Raw genomic sequence first — 19,863 nt, 5'->3', positions numbered from 1 at the left:
AGTGAGAATATAAAAGTAGGGGGGTGTGGGGGGTGCAGCGGGGCTTGCCCCCCTGCATAAAAGAAGATTTATCGTTTCTTGTTTTTTTTTTTCGAACGGACTTTAACGAAAGTGCTTTTTCGGTGAAAGAGCTTTCGGTAAAGTGCATTCGGGTATTGTGGATTCGGACTATTGAACTTTCGTTCAATAGTCCTAGATCCATATATATATATATATATATATATATATATATATATATATATATATATATGTATATATAAATATAAAATGGGTTCTGTGAGGTTGTTTGATCATAGCTAAGACTGACCTCTGTATGGCTGACTCACATGCGTCAACAATGCACATGGTTGACAGTTGCATGTTAAAGTGTCTCAGTAGCTCAGTCTGTTAAATGCTTGGGATGCAGTACATTTAGCAGTGACTCAGTAGCTCAGTTTTGGATGGCACAGTGGTGCAACGGTAGCATTATCACCTCACAGCAACAGGTTCTCTGGTTTGATTTTTGGCTGGGGTGCCTTCTGTGTGGAGTCTGCATATCCTCCCTGCATTTATGTGGGTTTTCTCTGGGTGCTCCAGTTTCCTCCCATGTTAGAAAGACATGCATCTGGATCATTTCTCCCAGGGCCTCCTCTGAAAATTGTCTTTGTTCCAAGTCAGACTTTCCCTGTTAACAAATGTCAAATATATAAATAAAGGACCCCCCCCCCCAGGAGGTGAATATGCCTCTTTCCCAGGGATTGTGTGATCTTGGAGTTAGTATATATAATTAGCAGGAGGTATTGGGCATAGCCACCCACATGGAGGAGTGTTAGAGGCGTACCCCCTTGCAAAAACACTGCTTGTTGTTTTGCATGTTCCATGAAGTTACCTTGGAGTATAAGCAGAAGTGTGCCAATGATGTGTGATTTGACATTACTGTGTCAACCTTAAGCATGTGGATGTAATGCTGAATTGACCTTTCCCACATCTGAAGAGAAAACCAATATCCAGAGACAAAAACAACACAAACATAACCTATATCAAAGTATAAAGTGAACAGTTTTGAAATATAGGGAATTAATAGCGAAAACATATTTTTTAATAGCCTGGTCAAGTGCTTACTTGTTTTGAGTAAGAGAGATTTTTTTTAGTACTTTTAAAGATTCAATATGCTGAAAACATAACACCTATTCAGATGCATCTTAATCTACAGATAGCGGTGAAATAGAATGGAAGTTACACAAATCAAACTTAAGGGAGTCATTTTGTTGAAAGAACTTCACTTATCTTGAAGCTGTGCAACCTCAGACCAAGTTATATTAGCTATGGGAATACAGGGGAGAAGATCCCTGCATGGGTAGTAAGGGAAGCTTGCCACCCACTGCACACATGGCCACTGTCATATAGATATTGCAAACTTACTTTTGATTAAGTGTCCCATTGAATGATCACATCATATTCTACAGGGAATATGTAGCAATAAATATATAGCACTTTCTTTCAAAGAAACCTGTAAGGTTTATATGTCTTAAAAGTTTACTTAGACAAAAGAATAAATATTTGCTAGTATAAGTGTGGGTCCTCATGTGAAGCAGTCCAATACAAGGTAAGAAGGATCTGTAGGTCTGCCATATTTTCTGCCTACTTGTTGCGTGTTTATAATATTAATTTTAAGACTGGAATAGAGTGTACTTCCTGTTGTATTTTACTCCACTTGTAGTGGAAGACAGTAACCACTTGCAATGTTTAGAAGGAACTCTGGTCTATGATGCCTATATAAGGCAAAGCAACATCAACAATTAAAGTATGACAAGGTCCATGTTTATTGGGGTGTCCGCTATTATTCATTGTACAAGCACAATGATTTCCTTCTAGGATGGAATCTGACTCCAGCATGGTTATCCAATATTGCTTGCTAGTAACAATGTAGCAAACTAATTATTTAATTTGAGAATTCAATATGTTTATAATTGCAGTTCATCAATGGGTAGACAAGTAGCAGAAAAAAAATTGGAAGGGCTGATTCTCTTTCACATATCAAATGTCCATCTTGTAACTATGTATCATTTATGGGCAAATAACTATACTAAACTCTATCTTCTTTGCAGGTGCTCTTGGAGAGACAGCTCTACACATTGCTGCACAGTATGATAACTATGAAGCAGCACATACTCTCTTGAATGCGGCTCCAGACCTTGTGAATGAGCCCATGTTGTCAGAGTTCTACAGAGGTAAGATATGTATATAAAATGGAAAGGGATTTGCCTTCTAAGCTTGCAGTAAGCATGAGGTTTAGATCTTTAAGTCCATCAAAGGTCCTGGAATGGTCTTAAAATTTAATTTTTGGTAAAGTAAAATGCTTCTTTAATGATAGTGACCTTTATACAATTAGAAGAAATGTAAAATAAATGTTTTTTTTACCTACTCTTTTCTTAAGGTTCATAGGTTAGTACTAGGCTACCCTGCCCTTGTGGGCCATTTTATGTCTAGCTAATTACCCCATATGAGAATCAAACCTTGCACTTTGTGTTTGCAAGGTAAACACCTTGACCATTATGCCAACCTCCCACCTTGTCAGATTTAGAAAATCCAGGCAATATACTTCTTTTATATCTATCTCTTTCACTAACAGATTCTTTATAGTGTTCCATCTTCATTCAAAGCCTGCTGTATAATCACCTCCATCCAGATAAGTCTTACATTTTGTACTAATTTATAAATGTGACTAGCTTTGCCACATGATGGCGGTTGGTGGAAGCCATCATGCAACCATTTGTAGGACATTTATGGGGAGAATTAGTTTGAAGAATTGTTACTAATGTTTTTGTATAATTTTTTAACAGAAACTGGCTAAATGAATTGTTAGACACTTTTTTAAAGTTGATGTTCTTCTTGTGATAGCAACCATGTTGCCTATGGTCTATGACTTTTCTGGCCAGGATAAAAGCAGAAAAGGGTCTTTTGACCAGTTCACATACCAAGTTAAATGTAAGCAAACAAGCATCAGAACAAAACAAACATAAAGAAATAAAATCCTCCCCATTGCCTTTTCCACTATGTTCACTAGATTTAAAGTTCTTGCATAAGTACACAAATTGATATGAGAAGGTTCCGTATGAGCACCCATATTGAGTACTCCTGATCCAGCCTTCTACTTCCAGACCATCACCTATTGGGAGCAGGCCTTACTTAAATCCAGCTGTACTCATTACATGGTCATTTATGTCAGTTCTCTAAACATTAATCATTATATTTACTACACTATAATCTTAGGTGTCTCATCATAGAATACCCCCTGTACCACAATTTCTGAATATTTCTTTTGCCCATTTTTTCTGTTCTATAAGTACCGTTATTTATTAAAAGCCTTATTGTGCTACATTGCAGGATTTGAGCTGCCTACAATGATTAGATTGAGTATAACTTACATTTTTGATATTCTGTGTGATGGTCCTCTATTGTTTTATCTTGCTTGCTTTCTGCAGATGCAGAATAAAATATCTCAAATTATCCATTTTCCAAAATTATAAAAATTCACAGAGAAATGAGCAAATAGGTAAAGACATAAATACATATTATGTGCCTGTTATAAGTTAATTTATTTATCTTTTTTTATTCAAAGTAATTGGCCTCCCTTTTTTACCTCTGTTTATCACTAGGTTCGTGTTATGATTGTTAGTGTTTTTCTTTATTAATATCTTACTTAATGAGGCATTTTGACAAATTTTAAACAAAATCAGCATAACAAGCATTTCTTCAAATTCCTACAAACCCAGACTTGAAATGTAATCTCTAAACAGCCTTCTGCTTTCATGACCCCTTCTTAATCAAGCCCTGGGGCCGCATTTAGCAACAAGCCTTTCAGAGGCTGCCAATTTTATTTGAACGAGCTCTTTCTTTACATCACTTTACTATCTTGTAGGTCAATTTAGATGCGTGTTCGAATAGTTTAAGCTGATTGGACCAGCAGGTCGAGCTCCAAGCTTAAAATAGACCTTAAGAGATTTTGATTTTTCAAAATGCTGCAAACATTTCTGATGCACAATCAATAAAAGACATGGTGACTCTTGATTCATCTTATTCAAATGAGAGTCTCCTTTATTGAGCAATTTTTTCAGAAGTTAGGTAGGTGAACTAATTATAATGAAGAATTAAGTTTGCAAGCTTACATTAACCCAGCTGATATCCATTACCATAAGGGTGCCTGTAGAAATCCCTCCTAACAAGCTAAAACAAGTCATATAGATAAAACAAATCTGTAAAAAACTACAAGAAAAAATGGCCAGGCTAGGGTTTTTGCTGTGTGGTTCCTTAAAAACTCTTGTGCTAGAGGCAAACGGGGTATATGCAAATGAACCAATTGAGGACATTCTGTGTTTAAGATATGTGGGTCTTACATACACTACTCTGTTATTAGGCCCCTGAGGGTGTAAAAGGTTGAAGTGGATTGCAGTGGGAGGAAATTCCTCCTTTCCAAGGAGAAATCCCTCATCCCTAAGACCAGACACTTTTATTTTCACCTGTCCTTCATTGCATGCTGTCCCAGGGTGTGATAGAACCATTTCCACCTTCCCAGGTAGAGAAAGGTTTAATTTAAGGATATTTTTTTAGTGCCAAAGAAAGAAAATGTTTGGAGATTAGTTCTAGATCTTTTTTCCTAAATCTGCTTGAGATGTAACTTCGCAACCTGTTACCTCTTCTTCCACATTCCAATGTCCTGGTAACACTAGAGTTAAAAGATGCTTATCATCACACTCCTATTCATCCAGACTTCAGGAGTTTCTTAAGACTTTGTGTGCCTGGATTACATTTTCAATTCTCTGACTTACCCTTTGGACTATCACTGCACCAATGGTGCTCACAAAGTGAATAGCTCCAGTTATAGCTCATTGCAAGTGACAAGGTATCCACATTTTCTGAATTTAGATGACTTGCTTATCTTTGCAGAATCTAAAGTGCCAAAAATCTCTCATTTGGGTGAGAGATCATTTACACAAGCTGAGATTCCAAGAGAACATTCAAATGTCTTTTCTGACAACTTCACACAGGATTGTGTTCCTGGGGTGTCAGATAGAAACCTGAGTTCAAAGAGCTTTTCTTGCACAGGAAAACATTGATTTATATCTAGATCTATTTCTAAGGTTTTCTACTCAGACTTTGGTCACTGTGAAGAATTAATTCAGGATTTTGGGTCTCAAGGAATCTGTGAATCTCATGATAACCTTGACAGACTCCACATGAGTATGATACAATGGTATCTGAAGTGTCTTTGGTTTCTGTACTAACAACCTTTGTCTTTTCAAATCCCAATGTTGGGGTTTGTCTGAAGAGAAATCACTTGGTGGAGACAGCAAATATCCTTCAGTCTGGGTCTCCTCTTCTCCCTCCCTCCCTCTCTGTTCCAAAGCAGTCAGTCACCGCAGACATTTCTTATTCTGCTTGGAGAGCAGTTTTAGGAGGGATAAAAGTGCAATGTGTGTGGAACACCAAGGACAGATGCAAGTGGATAAATGTAAAAGAGATACTTGCTCTGATCAAGGCACTCAATTATCTGAATCATCTTTGGTCCCTGGGACCTCTTCAAGTTTTTACAGTCAATACCACAGTCATGTTCACTTGGGAAATGGCTTCACAGTACAATCTCACTCTACAGACATCCTACATTCTGTTAGAGCAAAGCTGTGTGTCAGACAGGCAAAGCCGGACAAGGGCAGACCCTCATTAATGGAAACTAGATTAGGGGTCTTCCAGGATTTGATCCATGTGTGGGGAGTTCCTTAAGTAGACTTCTTTGCTTTTTCTCTGAATGATTAACTGGCAAGAATTTGTTCCAGGACTCCATGCAAGAAGGCCTGAAAGACAGACGCCTTTTCTTTTCCTTGGACAGGAATGTTCCTATATGCTTTTCCACTCTTTCTACTGATATCCACAGTACTTCTAAAATTTTAGAAGGAATCCTCCAAGATCATTGCGGTAACCTCCTTCTGGCCCAGGCAACAGTGGTTCTCTTTTCTGTCAGATATGATCAAGGGTAATTACTACAAGCTTCCTCACAGGCTGGACCTACTCACACACACACAGGAGTGTTTGATACACCCCAATTCCAGTTAACCTCAACTGACTACCTGGATAATAGGGTCTTAATTCCCTTTAGGCTCCTGTTTACTGAGGATATGTAGCAGGTACTAATGGAGGCAAGAAAGCATGCCATTAGAAAATCAAATATTAGTAACTGGAAAAGGTTTTCTAGTTGGTGCCAGCAACATAACCAGCACCCATTCAGTAAAGAAAAGAATGCTGTTGTTGCTACATGGTGTCAAGTATTCATCGCCAAAGCATTTAATCTCTCGCCAGTTTAGATTTTCTTTTCCTTAATTACTCTCTGTGAATTACAGGGGAGATAATCATGCCTGAGGACATACAGAGACAGTTTATCACCTTCTTCATTTATGCAGTTTAACTTGCATATCCACAACACCTAGGGAAATTTATTTTCTAGTATACATTTTAACCTAATTTTAACAGGCTTCAGGAGCAAGTATTTCAATTTACCTTTCATTTATATGATGAACTCAAAGAAGCAGCTGTCTCTATGCCAGGTTCCATTTCTACAGGTAATATCCTCAGTTTCTGGCTTTACACTCAGATATGGTTTCCCTTTTTGTGTAGGTGTATGAAGTTTTGCTAGCTCTCTGTCTCAGTACCGTCATCATCATCATCATCAACCCCCTTTTTCCCATTTTCTATATGAGGTTGAGGTGTTGTGCCAGCTGTCACCATCTCTCTCTCTCTATTCAGTGCCACTCACCTACCTTCTTTACCACTCATACCTGACTATCGCACATCTTCTCTCATACAATCCATCCACCTCTTTTCTAGATGCCCTCATTTTCCCTTGCCTTCTTTCTTTCTGTCCCAATGTTCTTTACCAGATTATCTTCTGCTTTTCTGCACATATGTCTGAATGACCATACTATGTGTTCTTGACATTTTCTGTAATTGGAGCTACTTTAGCTTCTGTTCTTAAGTTGTCATTTCTTCATCAGTCCCACAGTGGTATCCCAGGAAACCCAAGCTGAGCAGTAGATTATTGACCCAGTACTGCTGAACTTTATGGTGAGCACACACTGGCCAATAGGGGCTATGATGTCCAGCCAATATCCCACCAGACTGCCACCAATTAAATGTGATATTTGGTCAATACCCCACAGAACTGCCAACAATAAATGTGACGTCCCTCACTATCCTGGGTGAGTAACTAAGGAGCTTCAGTCCTTGCTACTGACTCCATTGTGAGCCTGTCACTTAAACAGGAGCAAAATTTCACAATTTTCTTCTAAGAGCACAACAGGAACATGCTCTATAATCTGGGACTGGACTATATACTTCTGTCCACCCCTAATGTAAATCTTTATTACACACTTCAGAGCAATGTATCCCAGCTTAAGACTGCTGATACACTCACACTCAAAGTAAATTTAAATCTCACACATCCATACACTTCTGGAAAAGCCTGACACAGATTTCCAGCTGTGTCCCTTCCCCAAAATAATATGATAATGCTGCCTCCAATCAGAGTGTCTTCATGCCCTTCTAAAGGGGTATCCAATTATGAAAATTAAATATCAAAATAAATGACAGCTATGACCAGAGCAGGCAGGACTTTGAGGGGACTTGGGAAGTATTAAACAGGTATAAGCACTCTCTAATGTCTAAAGAATACACTGATTTCCAGCCACAATGTAAAGTAATAAAAAACATTTAGTCATAAGTAAAATGATTACAAGAATGCAAATCAATAACTTTCAATAATCACCAGAATTCAATCACGAGAAATATAAAATTAAACTGTAGGATAGAAGTCTATCATTCTAGAAAAATTCTGTCTGAATAACTGAACTTTCTTAATCTAACTAGACAATACTGTCTCTGATCTAGTCTAAAGCATAACAGCAAGGCAAAGGCAGGTTTACAGTTTTTGGTGAGTTCTCTTTTCTTTGGATATCACTACACAGCACTGTAACTCACTGCAACTCTTTAAAAATTGCTCAGCACTTGGCTAACTGCACAGCTTAACAGTCTCAGCTGTCTAATTTTTAAATATAACAGTCAGCTGTTTGAAAAAGTTATTTTTCCTGTCAATCAGCTGTTCAAATAATCACCTAGCAACCAGGAACATTCTACTTACATCACCTACTGCTCACATGATTCTCCACAATACTTTAGAATCTCCCTCACAAGCATGTGCAATTAGAAATGTATCAAAACACTGACAGATTCTTTAAACATTCTGTTTAAACAGGGAGATACTCAACATTTTAAAACGTATTTCCATTTTTACAATTAGGCATGCTGGCATACAAGTTAATCTGAGAATATGTACAAATCTCTTGCCAGATTTGCTAACACAGATAACAGTGTTTTCATTTTTTTTTTTACAGGGGCACATACACACCTTACACAGTTAGCACAGGTCCTAGTGTAGGTCACAGTAAGTCAGGTTCTCATCTGACTTAACACCAGCAAATACCCATGCCCTTTAGCGATATTAATAATCTAGAGCCAAGTCATCTAGCCTCCTAGAACCATATTTTTACATTGTCAAGTGGTTAACCTACCATAGTGTACAGTCTGTGATCCATGTTGTCCTATCTTGAGGATACTTTGCATCACAGTAGATGTCCCAAGCAATTGGTCTATACAATTACTTTCTCCTAGAGTGCCCCATTTAGAGTCTGTGCTACTGCCCGCATTTACATTTTTGGGTGAGTTTGAGATGGAAACACCCAGCATGTTTTTTGGGAGGTGCGAGTGGAAAACATGGAAACTTCAAACAGACATTGGTCAGACATTGGGATCAAACCTTGTACCTTGTGCATGGAAGGCAAAGAACTTAACCATTATGGCAACTGCTCTCTCTCTCTCTGTCTCTCAGTATCATCACTAGGCATTTCAAACACTTTCACACAATGCATATGTCTATTTAATTTGTTTATTTTTCATGCTTGAACTCTGCTCTGCACCTTTTCTCTCTACCTGTTCAATATTACTCTTGAAATTTGTTGCAGTTCTTATCCTTGTCACAGAATTCTGCATTTAAGCAATAATCCATGACTGTGTGTGGGTAAATCCTGAAATTGTTGCAGTAAAGATGTCTGCACATATGGCTGGTGCAGGGCCAATCCAAACCAAACTCAAGTGCATGAGTGTTACATTTCCCATTGAGGAAGGCAGGTTTGCCGAAACCAGTCTGGGACTAATAAGCAATTTCATTATTTTTGATCTGTTGTGTTGATTACCTCTTGGTGCTGGCCGCTCGTGTACTTAAATCCTGAAATACCCACACACAGAAGCAGATTATTGCAATTATACAATAACATTATTTAAGGAAGAAATTGATTGCCTTTCTTAAATAATGTCTTTGTATAACTGCACTTCAGTCTTCTTCCCCCTTTTCCCTTTTCCCCTTATACTGACATACTATGCATGCATATGGGACTTACATACCTATGCTTGTAGAGTAAATCATTGCAGTACAAGATAGGCAGTGGAGAAAATAGCATCTCATTCATGGTTTGTAATTGTATTTGTTATTTTTATTTGTGTCTCTGTGAAATTATAATGTGGCATTACTGATTGGTGGAAATACTTAATGTTTTACCAGGAAACAACATTTTTTTATGAGGGAGAGAGGGAAAATATGAGGATAATCATGGGCGTTCCATAAAAGTATGGCAGTTCAGAGATATGGTTGCCAGTAGTATGATTGGTTTTACTGCTGGGATAAGCATACTTCTCAGCTGTTCAGTCTTTTTCAGAACATCTCTGATTTTTTTCATATTTTGCTTTGCCCCACTATGAAGTATCAGCAAGATGTTTTGTGTGGAACAGCATCTGACTTTCTCAGCTTACATTTGTGTACTGTGTGGGGGCTGAGTAAGTCTCTTAATCAGACAGTGGTTTCGAGCAATTTGGAAGTATGTCTATGCTCCTCTTATGGTGTCCTGGACTGCCTGCTTGTCAAATATGATTTTTACTGTATTGCTGTACTAGTAGTAGTAAAGCATATCCCAATACAGTCAGGTCACTCAAGAATACTTCACAGGCTGAACTTGCTTGTATTGGGAAATGCTCAATTTACAATAGGCACACTGGTGGGGCTGTCCAATCGGTGTGCTTGTTTTTTAATAGTAATGAGCCTTTATAGTAGAATATTTAGTTTTCTCACAATGTTTCCATTTATTTAGAATCTTATTTGTGGAAACAGAAATAGTATTTACATTTAGAGGCCCAGTAGGTTGCTGAGATTCTCAAAATAGCCATAAGATAAACCCAAAACAATTCTGGGATGGTATCACCTCCCTCTTTAACCCAAGTAGAAAGGAAAACCCTTGCCCCAATCCCAATGCCTCCTACATGGATTTAGCCTCCCAATTTAACTCTTTCTTCATTGACTCCATAACCAAACTAACATCATCCTTCACACATAGTCCTACATTCTCACCTTTACCTTTCCCTGCCTCTTCCTCCTCAAATATCTCCTCCTCCCAACTTCCTCCCTTCTCTGTAAAGCTCATTCCCATATGAACTGTAAATAAAACTCCTTCAGAACTTAAAATCATGCTCCAACACTCCTGAAAAAAAATTCTAAGCCTGTTTCCTACCTTTCCTGTAACTAGTGTAGTCCAGATTCAGATTTTCTGTATCCAGGACTGTATGTAAGCTTCTGAGCCCCCCAAGCTTTCCGTGTTGGAGGGAAGCCTTCTAGCTTATCAGTGGGAGTGGTAAGTACTAGGTAACATATCTACCACATAAGGAGTGGTTCTGGCCCAGAAATTGTAGTTATTGGCCTTTTGGGTGTTTTTTCCATCTCTCTCAACTTTCTGATTTAAAAGCCCACATTTGCACTTGTTTCCCCCTTTCCTGTAACTAGTTTAGTTCAGATACAGATTCTTAGTTTTAGCACTTGAATTTGCTTATTCGTGATCAGTACTTGTTCAGAACTTGTTGTAAGTACTAAATAAGCTACTAATTACTACAGCACTCAACCTTCCTCACTACCTAGAGGAAAACAGTTTTGGTACTTACTTTCCTCACTTGCTTAGAGAAAAACAGCTCTTGTACTCACTTTCCTCACTTATCTAGAGGAAAATATTTTTTTACTCAGGCATGTCCAAGGGTCAGCTCCCAGTGTTCTGTCCTGTCTATATGATGAATCTGGGCATCTTGGGGCAATGTAGAAATTGCCTCATGTACACAGACAACCCTCTCCTCCTACCAACCAACACTACAACCTGTGAGAGATGCACTGATCTAGCCAAACTGGAGGTAAAGCTCTCTCCATCCAAGACTGAACTTGACAGTCAAGAGGAGAAGGTAAACGCTTGCACCACACCACACTCATCACGTAGTCTCACTAAATCTACACCACCCAAATCCACACATAGAAACACAAAAACATTCGCAGAGGCTCTCAGTAATAATCTGCTCAAGCAACAGAGATCTCGAAAGCAGAAATGCAAGCAACCTCCACCCCCCAACACAACCCAAATGACACATAGCCCGCAGACTCAGTGTGCCACTCAACCACAGCCAATAAGGCAACACAATGTACCCAACACACTAGTCAAAGGTGACTGTATAGGCAGGCACACTGATGTCCCACTCATCAGGCTAAACAAGGAGAAGATTACTGTCAGCTGCCTGTCAGGGGCCAGGATCCGCCACATAACCCACGCACTCAGGTCACTCCACAACAAGTACAAATATGACTGCCATTGTCCATGTTGGTGTGAACGACCTGCGATGTACCTCCCTGGACTACATGAAAAGAGACATGGAAGAGCTCTCTGATCTTGTAGCCCAGGCAGGTATGACCCTAGCCCTGAGTAGCATTCTGCCATCACCCAGAATGTTATCGCAGTAAAAGGAAAAAATTATTGACTTCAACAATTGGCTAAGCATCTGGTGTCATTCTAAAGGGATCCAGTATCTGTCTGCCTGGGATGACATGGTCAACAGAACACAATGCTTTGCCAGAGGTGGCCTGCACCTGTCACCCCTGGGATTCCAGATACTGGCTAAGGTTCTTGCCGCCCCTATAGTGCCTTTTTTAGGCAAGGTTCAAATGACAAATTCACCACCATAACAAGAACAGGCAAGCAAAAACTGAGGGTGATGCTACTCAGTGCTAGAAGTCTAAATCTCAAAATACACTCACTCGAGGCACTCCTTAAAATGGAGAATATCGATATCTGTGCAGTGACTGAGACCTAGTTCAAGGCTCCAGAGAGCACCCCTGCACTACCAGGCTATATCTCATACCACACTTTTCAGCCATGTAACCTGGACCGGAACACCAAAGGCAGAGGTGTGTCCATATTCATTAAGGGTATCCACACCTCCAGGCTAGTTGCTCAACATAAAGCATCCGAGGTTATCCTAGTGCAACTAACTCTGGGCAAAACTGCAATCCAAATTGTAAATTGCTTCACATCCCCCACCATGCCCCAGGATTCCCACTCCTCTTTTCTTGATGTACTGGAAAATATTAGGGTTCAACCAAACACCCTAATAATGGGCGATTTCAATGACCCTACCATTAACTGAGAAAACTACTCATGTACCAACTCCTTCACTCAACGCTTTCTGGAATTCATAAACTCCAATGCCCTGGATCAACTTATCCACTCTCCCACCAGGGGCAACAATATCCTAGATCTGGTCATTACCAACATGAGTGACTGGTGTTCCACACCTGAAGTCAATGCCTTGTTGGTCCAATCCGACCATAAGCTAATCACCCTAGATATCCACATCCTCCACCCACCACCCATTAAGGAAACCATGGTAAAAAATTTCTCCAAAGCCAACTTCATGCTTCTTAAGACAGAAGTGGTGAACTTCATGACACCCATGCAGCTGGACAATACAGTTACGACTACTGAATCCTACACAATTGCACTTTATAAGCACTTACACGAGTGCATGGATTGTGCTATCCCAAACAGAACCAAGACGCTATCCTCCAAAAAAAGGAAGCCAATCTAGTGGTCCCCCGCCATAAACAAACTGTACAACAGAAGGAAGAAACTGTTGCAAAAGAGAGTAAAATCCCATGAGTGGAGGAGCTCCCTGGTCAGCCTCAGTAGAAAGCTGCGATCCTTGATAAAATCCTCCAAAGCTAGTTACAAAAACAAAATCACCACTGATTCTAAAGACAACCACAAATCATTCTATAGCTATGTCAAGAATCTCAATGGCAACACTCAGATCTGCTCTGAGTTACAGCACAATGGCACTAAATATACAGACCCAACTGATATTGCCAACATCCTGGCAGATAGGTTCAGTGCTAACTTTACCCCCCCTCTCACCCCCTAAAGAGCCTATCTCTATACCAGAAGAATGCAAAGTTCCTGTAATCACGGCTGCACAGGTAAAAACCACACTCTCCAAAGCCAAGAACACAGCATCTATGGGACCAGACAACATCCCAGGCTGCGTTCTACATGAACTACAGAATGAACTGGCACCCCACCTAAGTACCATGTTCAATCATAGCGTCACCTCATGCTTTGTGCCTGCTGAATGGCACACAGCGACGGTTATCCCACTCCACAAAGGGGAGCCACCAAGGACCCTAGGAACTACTGCCCCATTAGCCTGATGAGCCTGGTCTGCAAGGCCATGGAACGTATCATCATGGAACTTATAAACAAAGACATTGGTAATCTCCAAACTCTGGACCCCCACCCAGTTCGGGTTTGTAAAAGGCAGATCATGTCTCCTAAACCTGATAGACTTTTTTGAAGCAGTCACCAAAGCTGTAGACGTGGGTAATGTGGTTCACACATCCTATCTAGATCTTGCCAAGGCTTTTGACACCATCCCCCAATCTGGAATTATAGATAAACTCACTAAACTAGGTATAAATCCCTATGTCACAAGATGGGTTGCCAACTGGCTCACTGACAGAACCCACACTGTGAAAGTAGCAGACTCCAAATCCGACTTCAGACCAGTGACAAGTGGAGTACCACATGGCCCAGTCCTGGGTCCTCTCCTGTTTGGTATCTACTTCTCTGAAGTACAGGCTAACACAGAAGGTCTTTGGCTAACAAAGTTTGCAGATGACTGCAAACTAGGAGCCATAATCGAAACTCCTAACGATGTGGACATCCTGCAAAAGGGCCTCACTGAGACAGATGTCTGGTGTCAAAGCCATGGCCTCAAGCTCAATGCCAAAAAGTGCATTGTCATCCCCTTTGGTAAAAACTCTTTACCCATGAACTACAACATAAGCGGTAGTATACTTAACACCGAAAGTGTGATAAGGGACCTTGGGACACAGGTGGACAGTAGTCTCTCCTTTGATAATCACATCGCCACAGTAGTTAGGAAATCCTTCTATGTGGCACACCTCATCAAAAAAGGTTTCTCATCCAGAAAAAAAGAGGTCATTGTTCCCCTCTACTCATCACTCATTAGACCCATTATAGAGTACAACACCCCTTTTGGTATGTACCTCACAAGACATCTACAACAACTGGAAAGGCCACAGAAAGACCTCACAAAGAGCATTACCGCCCTCAAACAGATGCCCTACGCAGACCGTCTCAAAAAACTCCAGCTTTACTCCGTCGCATATCGCCTACTCAGAGGTGATCTCTGCCTAACATACAAAGCTATGTCAAACCCAGAACTGTTGGACATGCTCCACTTAAAGAAATCCCAATCCCTTCGAGCTACACGCTCTAGGGACCTAAACCTTGCCACCACAATAAACAGAACATGCCGAAGGGATAGATTCCTGTCCCAGAGACTTCCCATACTCTGGAATAAACTACCTATCTATATCAAACAAAGCTCCTCATTAGCACTCTTCAAGAAAAATCTTTGATGATTGGATGGGAAATAGAAAATTCACCCCAGGGATCACTTCTGTGGCTCTGCTCGACAGTGGCACAGGAAAATAATTTTCTTGGGTGGCAAAAGCCAGGGTACCTTTTTGGCTGGGCTTGTATAGGCCCTAGGGCTGATACCCTAGTACCTACCTATGAACCTATGAACCTATGATAATATTCCTTCCTACTTTCTAAAGACAGCTGCAGAAGCCATTGCCTTCCCCATCTGTATTCTCATAAATCGGTCAATTCAAGAAGGTCATGTACCCCAACTCGGGAAAAAGGCTTTTATTATTCCCCTTCACAAAGGGGGCAACAACAATAACATCTCTAATTTCTGACCTATTGCCATCTTGTCCCCCATCTTTAAACTTTTTTAAAAATGTATTCATCTACAACTCTTACCATACCTCATAGACAACCACCTGCTAACTCCCACACAACATGGATTCAGGCATGGTCACAGCACCATTGCTGCCCTCCTCTCCTTCCTCAAAACTGTGAACAAAGCCCACAACTCTGGCTGTACTGTGTCTAACCTCCTTCTAGACCTTTCTAAGGCCTTTGATACCATCTCTCACAACCTTCTCCTAACTAAACTCTCTAACCTAAATCTTTCCCCCTCCTCTATCAACTGGGTTACTAGCTACCTCTCTAATAGGCAACAAGTAGTCAAATGGAAAAAAGCCACCGCCCCATTCCTCAATACTCCCACTGGTGTACCCCAGGGTTCCATATTAGGTGCCCTACTGTTCAATATTTTCATTAATGACTTCCACCACACCATCCCTAATGCAAAAATTATCCAATACGCTGACGATTCAACAATTATCTGTTCTGCCACCTCCACCTCCACTCTCATAAAATTAACCCAAGATGCCTTCTCCTCAGCTGAACAATGGATGTTAGATAACCACTTGCCACTCAACGCATCAAAAACCAAACTTATGATATTCACCCCTTTCAAAACCACAATGATTGACAAAAACTCATTCTCCATCACCAGTCAAAATAATACACCTCTTGAAATAGTATCCAATGCAAAACTGCTAGGAGTACTCATTGATGATCAGCATAAGTTTGATACCAACCTACAAACAAATATCAAAAAATATACCAGAAGCTAGGTATGCTCTCCTGTCACAATCTCTACCTCACTCCCTCTACCAGGTTTGTTCTCTCTACCACATATCTCATCCCTTCTCTCCTTTATGGTGCCCCACTCCTAACTAACCTACAACCTTCTTTCAAGACAAAACTTTTTTTCTGTTACAACAAAATCTCCATGTTTGCCACTGGCTACAGATCCTCCACCCATCACTGTACTGCCCTTTGCAAATTAAATTGGCTCCTGTTGCTCAATCATCTTACCTACATTCAACTCATACATGCTCACAAACTCATCTTTAGTCCCCCTCTTTGCCCCTCCCTTGCCTCTATCTTTAAAATGCACCTACCCAATAGACTCCTAAAATCCAATACCCAAAATCTGATTGAATTACATAAGACTGTCTGTCCACCAGGCCAACTTCTACTGTCCTTCTCCTTAGCACGTCTCTGGAACTCCCTGCCACCTCACATCCGCATCACTAGCAGCCTCTCTACCTTCAAAACCTTGCTTCACTCTCACCTAATATCCCTCTGAGAATGTTCCTCTTCCCATACTACATGAATTCCCCAGTAACTCACCATATTTCTTAGCCTCCACTTCCTTCTTTACTCTCTTCTCCCCTAACTCCTCTCTCCCTTAGCTCGTGTATCGTATATATCCCTTCCCCCCACTGTTATTATTTCCTCGGTAGGAACATACATATGTGTACATATCTACTTGTAGTTGTAATAGATTTAACTTCTCTTTTTGCAATGGTAGAAATGACCTATTTGTAAATATTTACTTATGGTATCTATATCTGCTTTTGCATTTTACTAAATTGTACCTTCAAATAGCATGTTTTTACCTGTAGTTTTGTTGTACTATACTAACGATAACTTGTTATTGTATACATTGTCTCTGTGGAGCTTTTCTCCCCAGGACTCCATTGAAAATGGGATCTTCTGGCCCAATGGACCATCCTGGCAAACAAACTTCAAATAAAATAAGTAAATAAAAGTTTCTATCTTCAATTAAACAAAATGGTTTACAGCACTGTACAATGTTAGTATAGCTTTAATTTGCAGCAGCTTAATTGTAGCATCATTCTTTAAGGCACAGACTAATGTCTTAAAATGTAAATCTTCCAAACAACTACCAGATTTACTTGGCTACAACAGTTTCTTCATCAGACTTCAACAAAGGACTGATGCTGGACTAAAACTCAATGGCAAGAAATGAATTAAAGTGCTTTTTGGGAAATTGACACTCAGGCTATTACTCCATTGATAAGACATCCCTACGAGCTGACCCTGTAGTGAGGGATCTTGTAACAAATGTAGATAGTAATCTGGCTTTTAACCAATATATGGCCAGGGTAGTAAGAAAATTAAATATGTTGTCCAACTTATAAGTAAGGACATGACATCCATCTCCAAGGAAGCCACCTTATTTGACTCTTATCAGATCCATCTTTGAGTATAATGCCCTCTTCACCATGTACCTGACCAAACATATGAGAATCCAGGATATAAACCTGTTGCCCTATATGGATCACCTTAAAGCCCTATCTCTATACTCTTTTCTCCTACTGGTTACTGAAAGGCGATGTATGCATGGCATACAAGGCATCCTCAGAGCCTACTATGATGGACCTTTGGCACATCAGCAAAACAAGCAGCATCAAAACGACTAGATACAAACACTGAAGTTTTGCTTCTGACATAAATAAGTCATGTTGGTGGGACAGATCCTCAGATGATGACCATGCTGTGGAACAGGCTCCAAAAGTGTAACCATGACCAATGGATGGGAAATCAGAAATTTAGGTCCTCAAGTGACTTATCACCAGCAAATGCCTATGCCCTTTGGTAATATTAGTTATCTAGAGCCTAGTCATCTAGCCACCAAGAACCATATATCGGAAATTTACACTGATTTCGGCCCCCATGTCTCTGATGGACAGAGGCATACAGCAATGCTCAAACTTACATATTCCCTTTATAACCTCTTGAAACCTCCTAACTAACATGCATCCCTCCTAAGAAATGCCCATGATGCATAGGGAAACAACTGGGTTGAATTGCATGGCTTGGCTTATAAAGGCCCTGGTAGTCATTAGCCTAGTATACTCCCAACTTGCCCCTTCCTGTTTGTGAAAACCAAACCTCTCTGCTTGTACAACTGGTTTAGGAAAACATGTTATTGCTGAACAGTTTTACAAGAAAAGTTTGTTTTAACCTGGCTTCTGTGGTGCATTTAGGCTATATAACATGGCATATGTTTTGCACCTTGTCACACTCAATAATGAGGCACATTTAGCCTCCATCTATATCACTTTTTTAGAAAAATGTCCTCATATTTTTCACTGTAACTTGTCCCTTGTCTCACTGGCCCTTCAAAAGCAATACAATGTCCAAAGGAATCAGCAGCCATGAAGAACATTGAGCAGATATTAACAATAGTTTCCACACATGCACAAACAATGGTAGAGACCACTGTACTTGTACTTGCAGGTCAAGAATGAACCTAGAAATACCTTGTTGCCTGGCTGTTTATTTATTAATGCCCTTTTTTCTTGCTCAGTGTCTGCTAACCATCATGCTGCTATGCATTTTTTATTCCTTATTACTGACATTAAAAGCAGGGTTAAGTATAACCATCATCCAGGCAGCCACAAGGACTTTTTTTCTTTTTCTGTCACTAATCCCTCTGCCTGTTGCTGACATATTTACTTGTAGAGTTATGGGCCTGTATGCCTTCCACTGTGAGCATGACCATTCCTGCGCATGCTTCATGAAAGCTACCATGCAGGTGTGGCTTGGCAGTCCCAGTCACACATTCTCAGCACATATGTTTCTTGCCAGGTACCTCTGTCTCCCCAGCAAGTGTCAACATTGTACAGAGCTGCACTGCATTTCCCCCCCAGAATGGGAGTGTTGACATCAACTGCCTATTCCCACCCTTTTTTGTGAGCTCCTTCATCACCCAGGTCCCTAGTAAATCTAGGGTTATTTGGATCATATTAGGGGCTTTATCCATCTGTGCAAAGGTGCTGACCTAAGTCATGCTACATTTGTCCACAAGATGCAAAATAAATACATGTCTTTATCTATTTACATTTGCTAACTAGGTTAGGGCACTGTCTCTGGCAAAGACCACTGTTTAGTTAGCTGAATTGCTGAGAGTTACACACCTGACAAATGGAGGCTAAGAGAATTAAACTCTGCAGTGACTTCCACGGGGGTGCAGTGGTAGCGTTGTTGCCTCACAGCAAGAGGTTCTCCCGTTCGATTCTCGGCTAGAGTGCGGGGAGTGCCTTCTGTGTGGAGTCTGCATGTCCTCCCTGCAGTTGGGTGGGCGTTCGAAAGACATGCGTAAATGGGCATGCCTTCGTTGAAGGTTGAACATCGAGCTGACACCTCGGCATTCGTGAAAATCTACTGCCAAGCATTAGCGGACCGGAGTTCCGCCGTGGTGACCCCTAACCGGGAAAAGCTGAAAGACAACACACACAGTGCAGAGAAGCAGCTATTTGCCTTAATTGTCTGCAATAACTGCCAGTATTATGTATTTGTATACACATTAAATAATGTATATAGAGGACAGGAGTCCTTGGCAAAAATATTCTTTTTTTTTACTTTCCCTTTTAACTGCTTAATCAATGGTAAAGAATTTCTACTTCATGTGCAAACGATCTCTTTCTTTCAGTCACTGCCCTGGCTGACATTGGGGCAGCTTGTTGTGCTTATAGTCTTTTCACAGCTAAGGTTTTCACAAAAGTACAAAAGAGTTGTCCCATTTCAATTTTTATTTAAAATTCACTCATCGTTTATAACCGCATATTATATTCATATGACTCACTTCTAATCTAACTATTCTGATATT

At 40.3% G+C, this 19,863-nt stretch overlaps 1 protein-coding gene across 2 annotated transcripts in view; it reads left to right on the top strand.

Moving 5' to 3' along the window:
• The window catches only part of LOC122808720 (transient receptor potential cation channel subfamily V member 6-like), a 664,913-nt gene that overhangs the window by 85,401 nt on the left and 559,649 nt on the right, over nucleotides 1-19,863 (top strand). For both annotated transcript variants that reach the window (XM_044079713.1, XM_044079712.1), the window contains one exon: nucleotides 2,088-2,210. In XM_044079713.1, coding sequence (XP_043935648.1) covers nucleotides 2,088-2,210 — 123 coding nt within the window. The remainder of the gene's footprint in view (nucleotides 1-2,087; nucleotides 2,211-19,863) is intronic.

Source organism: Protopterus annectens, chromosome 8.part0, assembly GCF_019279795.1.
Source record: "Protopterus annectens isolate FY-2018-M chromosome 8.part0, PAN1.0, whole genome shotgun sequence".
Classification (NCBI taxonomy): Eukaryota; Metazoa; Chordata; order Ceratodontiformes; family Protopteridae; genus Protopterus; species Protopterus annectens.
The sequence above is the reverse complement of the archived record's forward strand: the minus strand, read 5'-3'. Positions and strand labels throughout refer to the sequence as shown.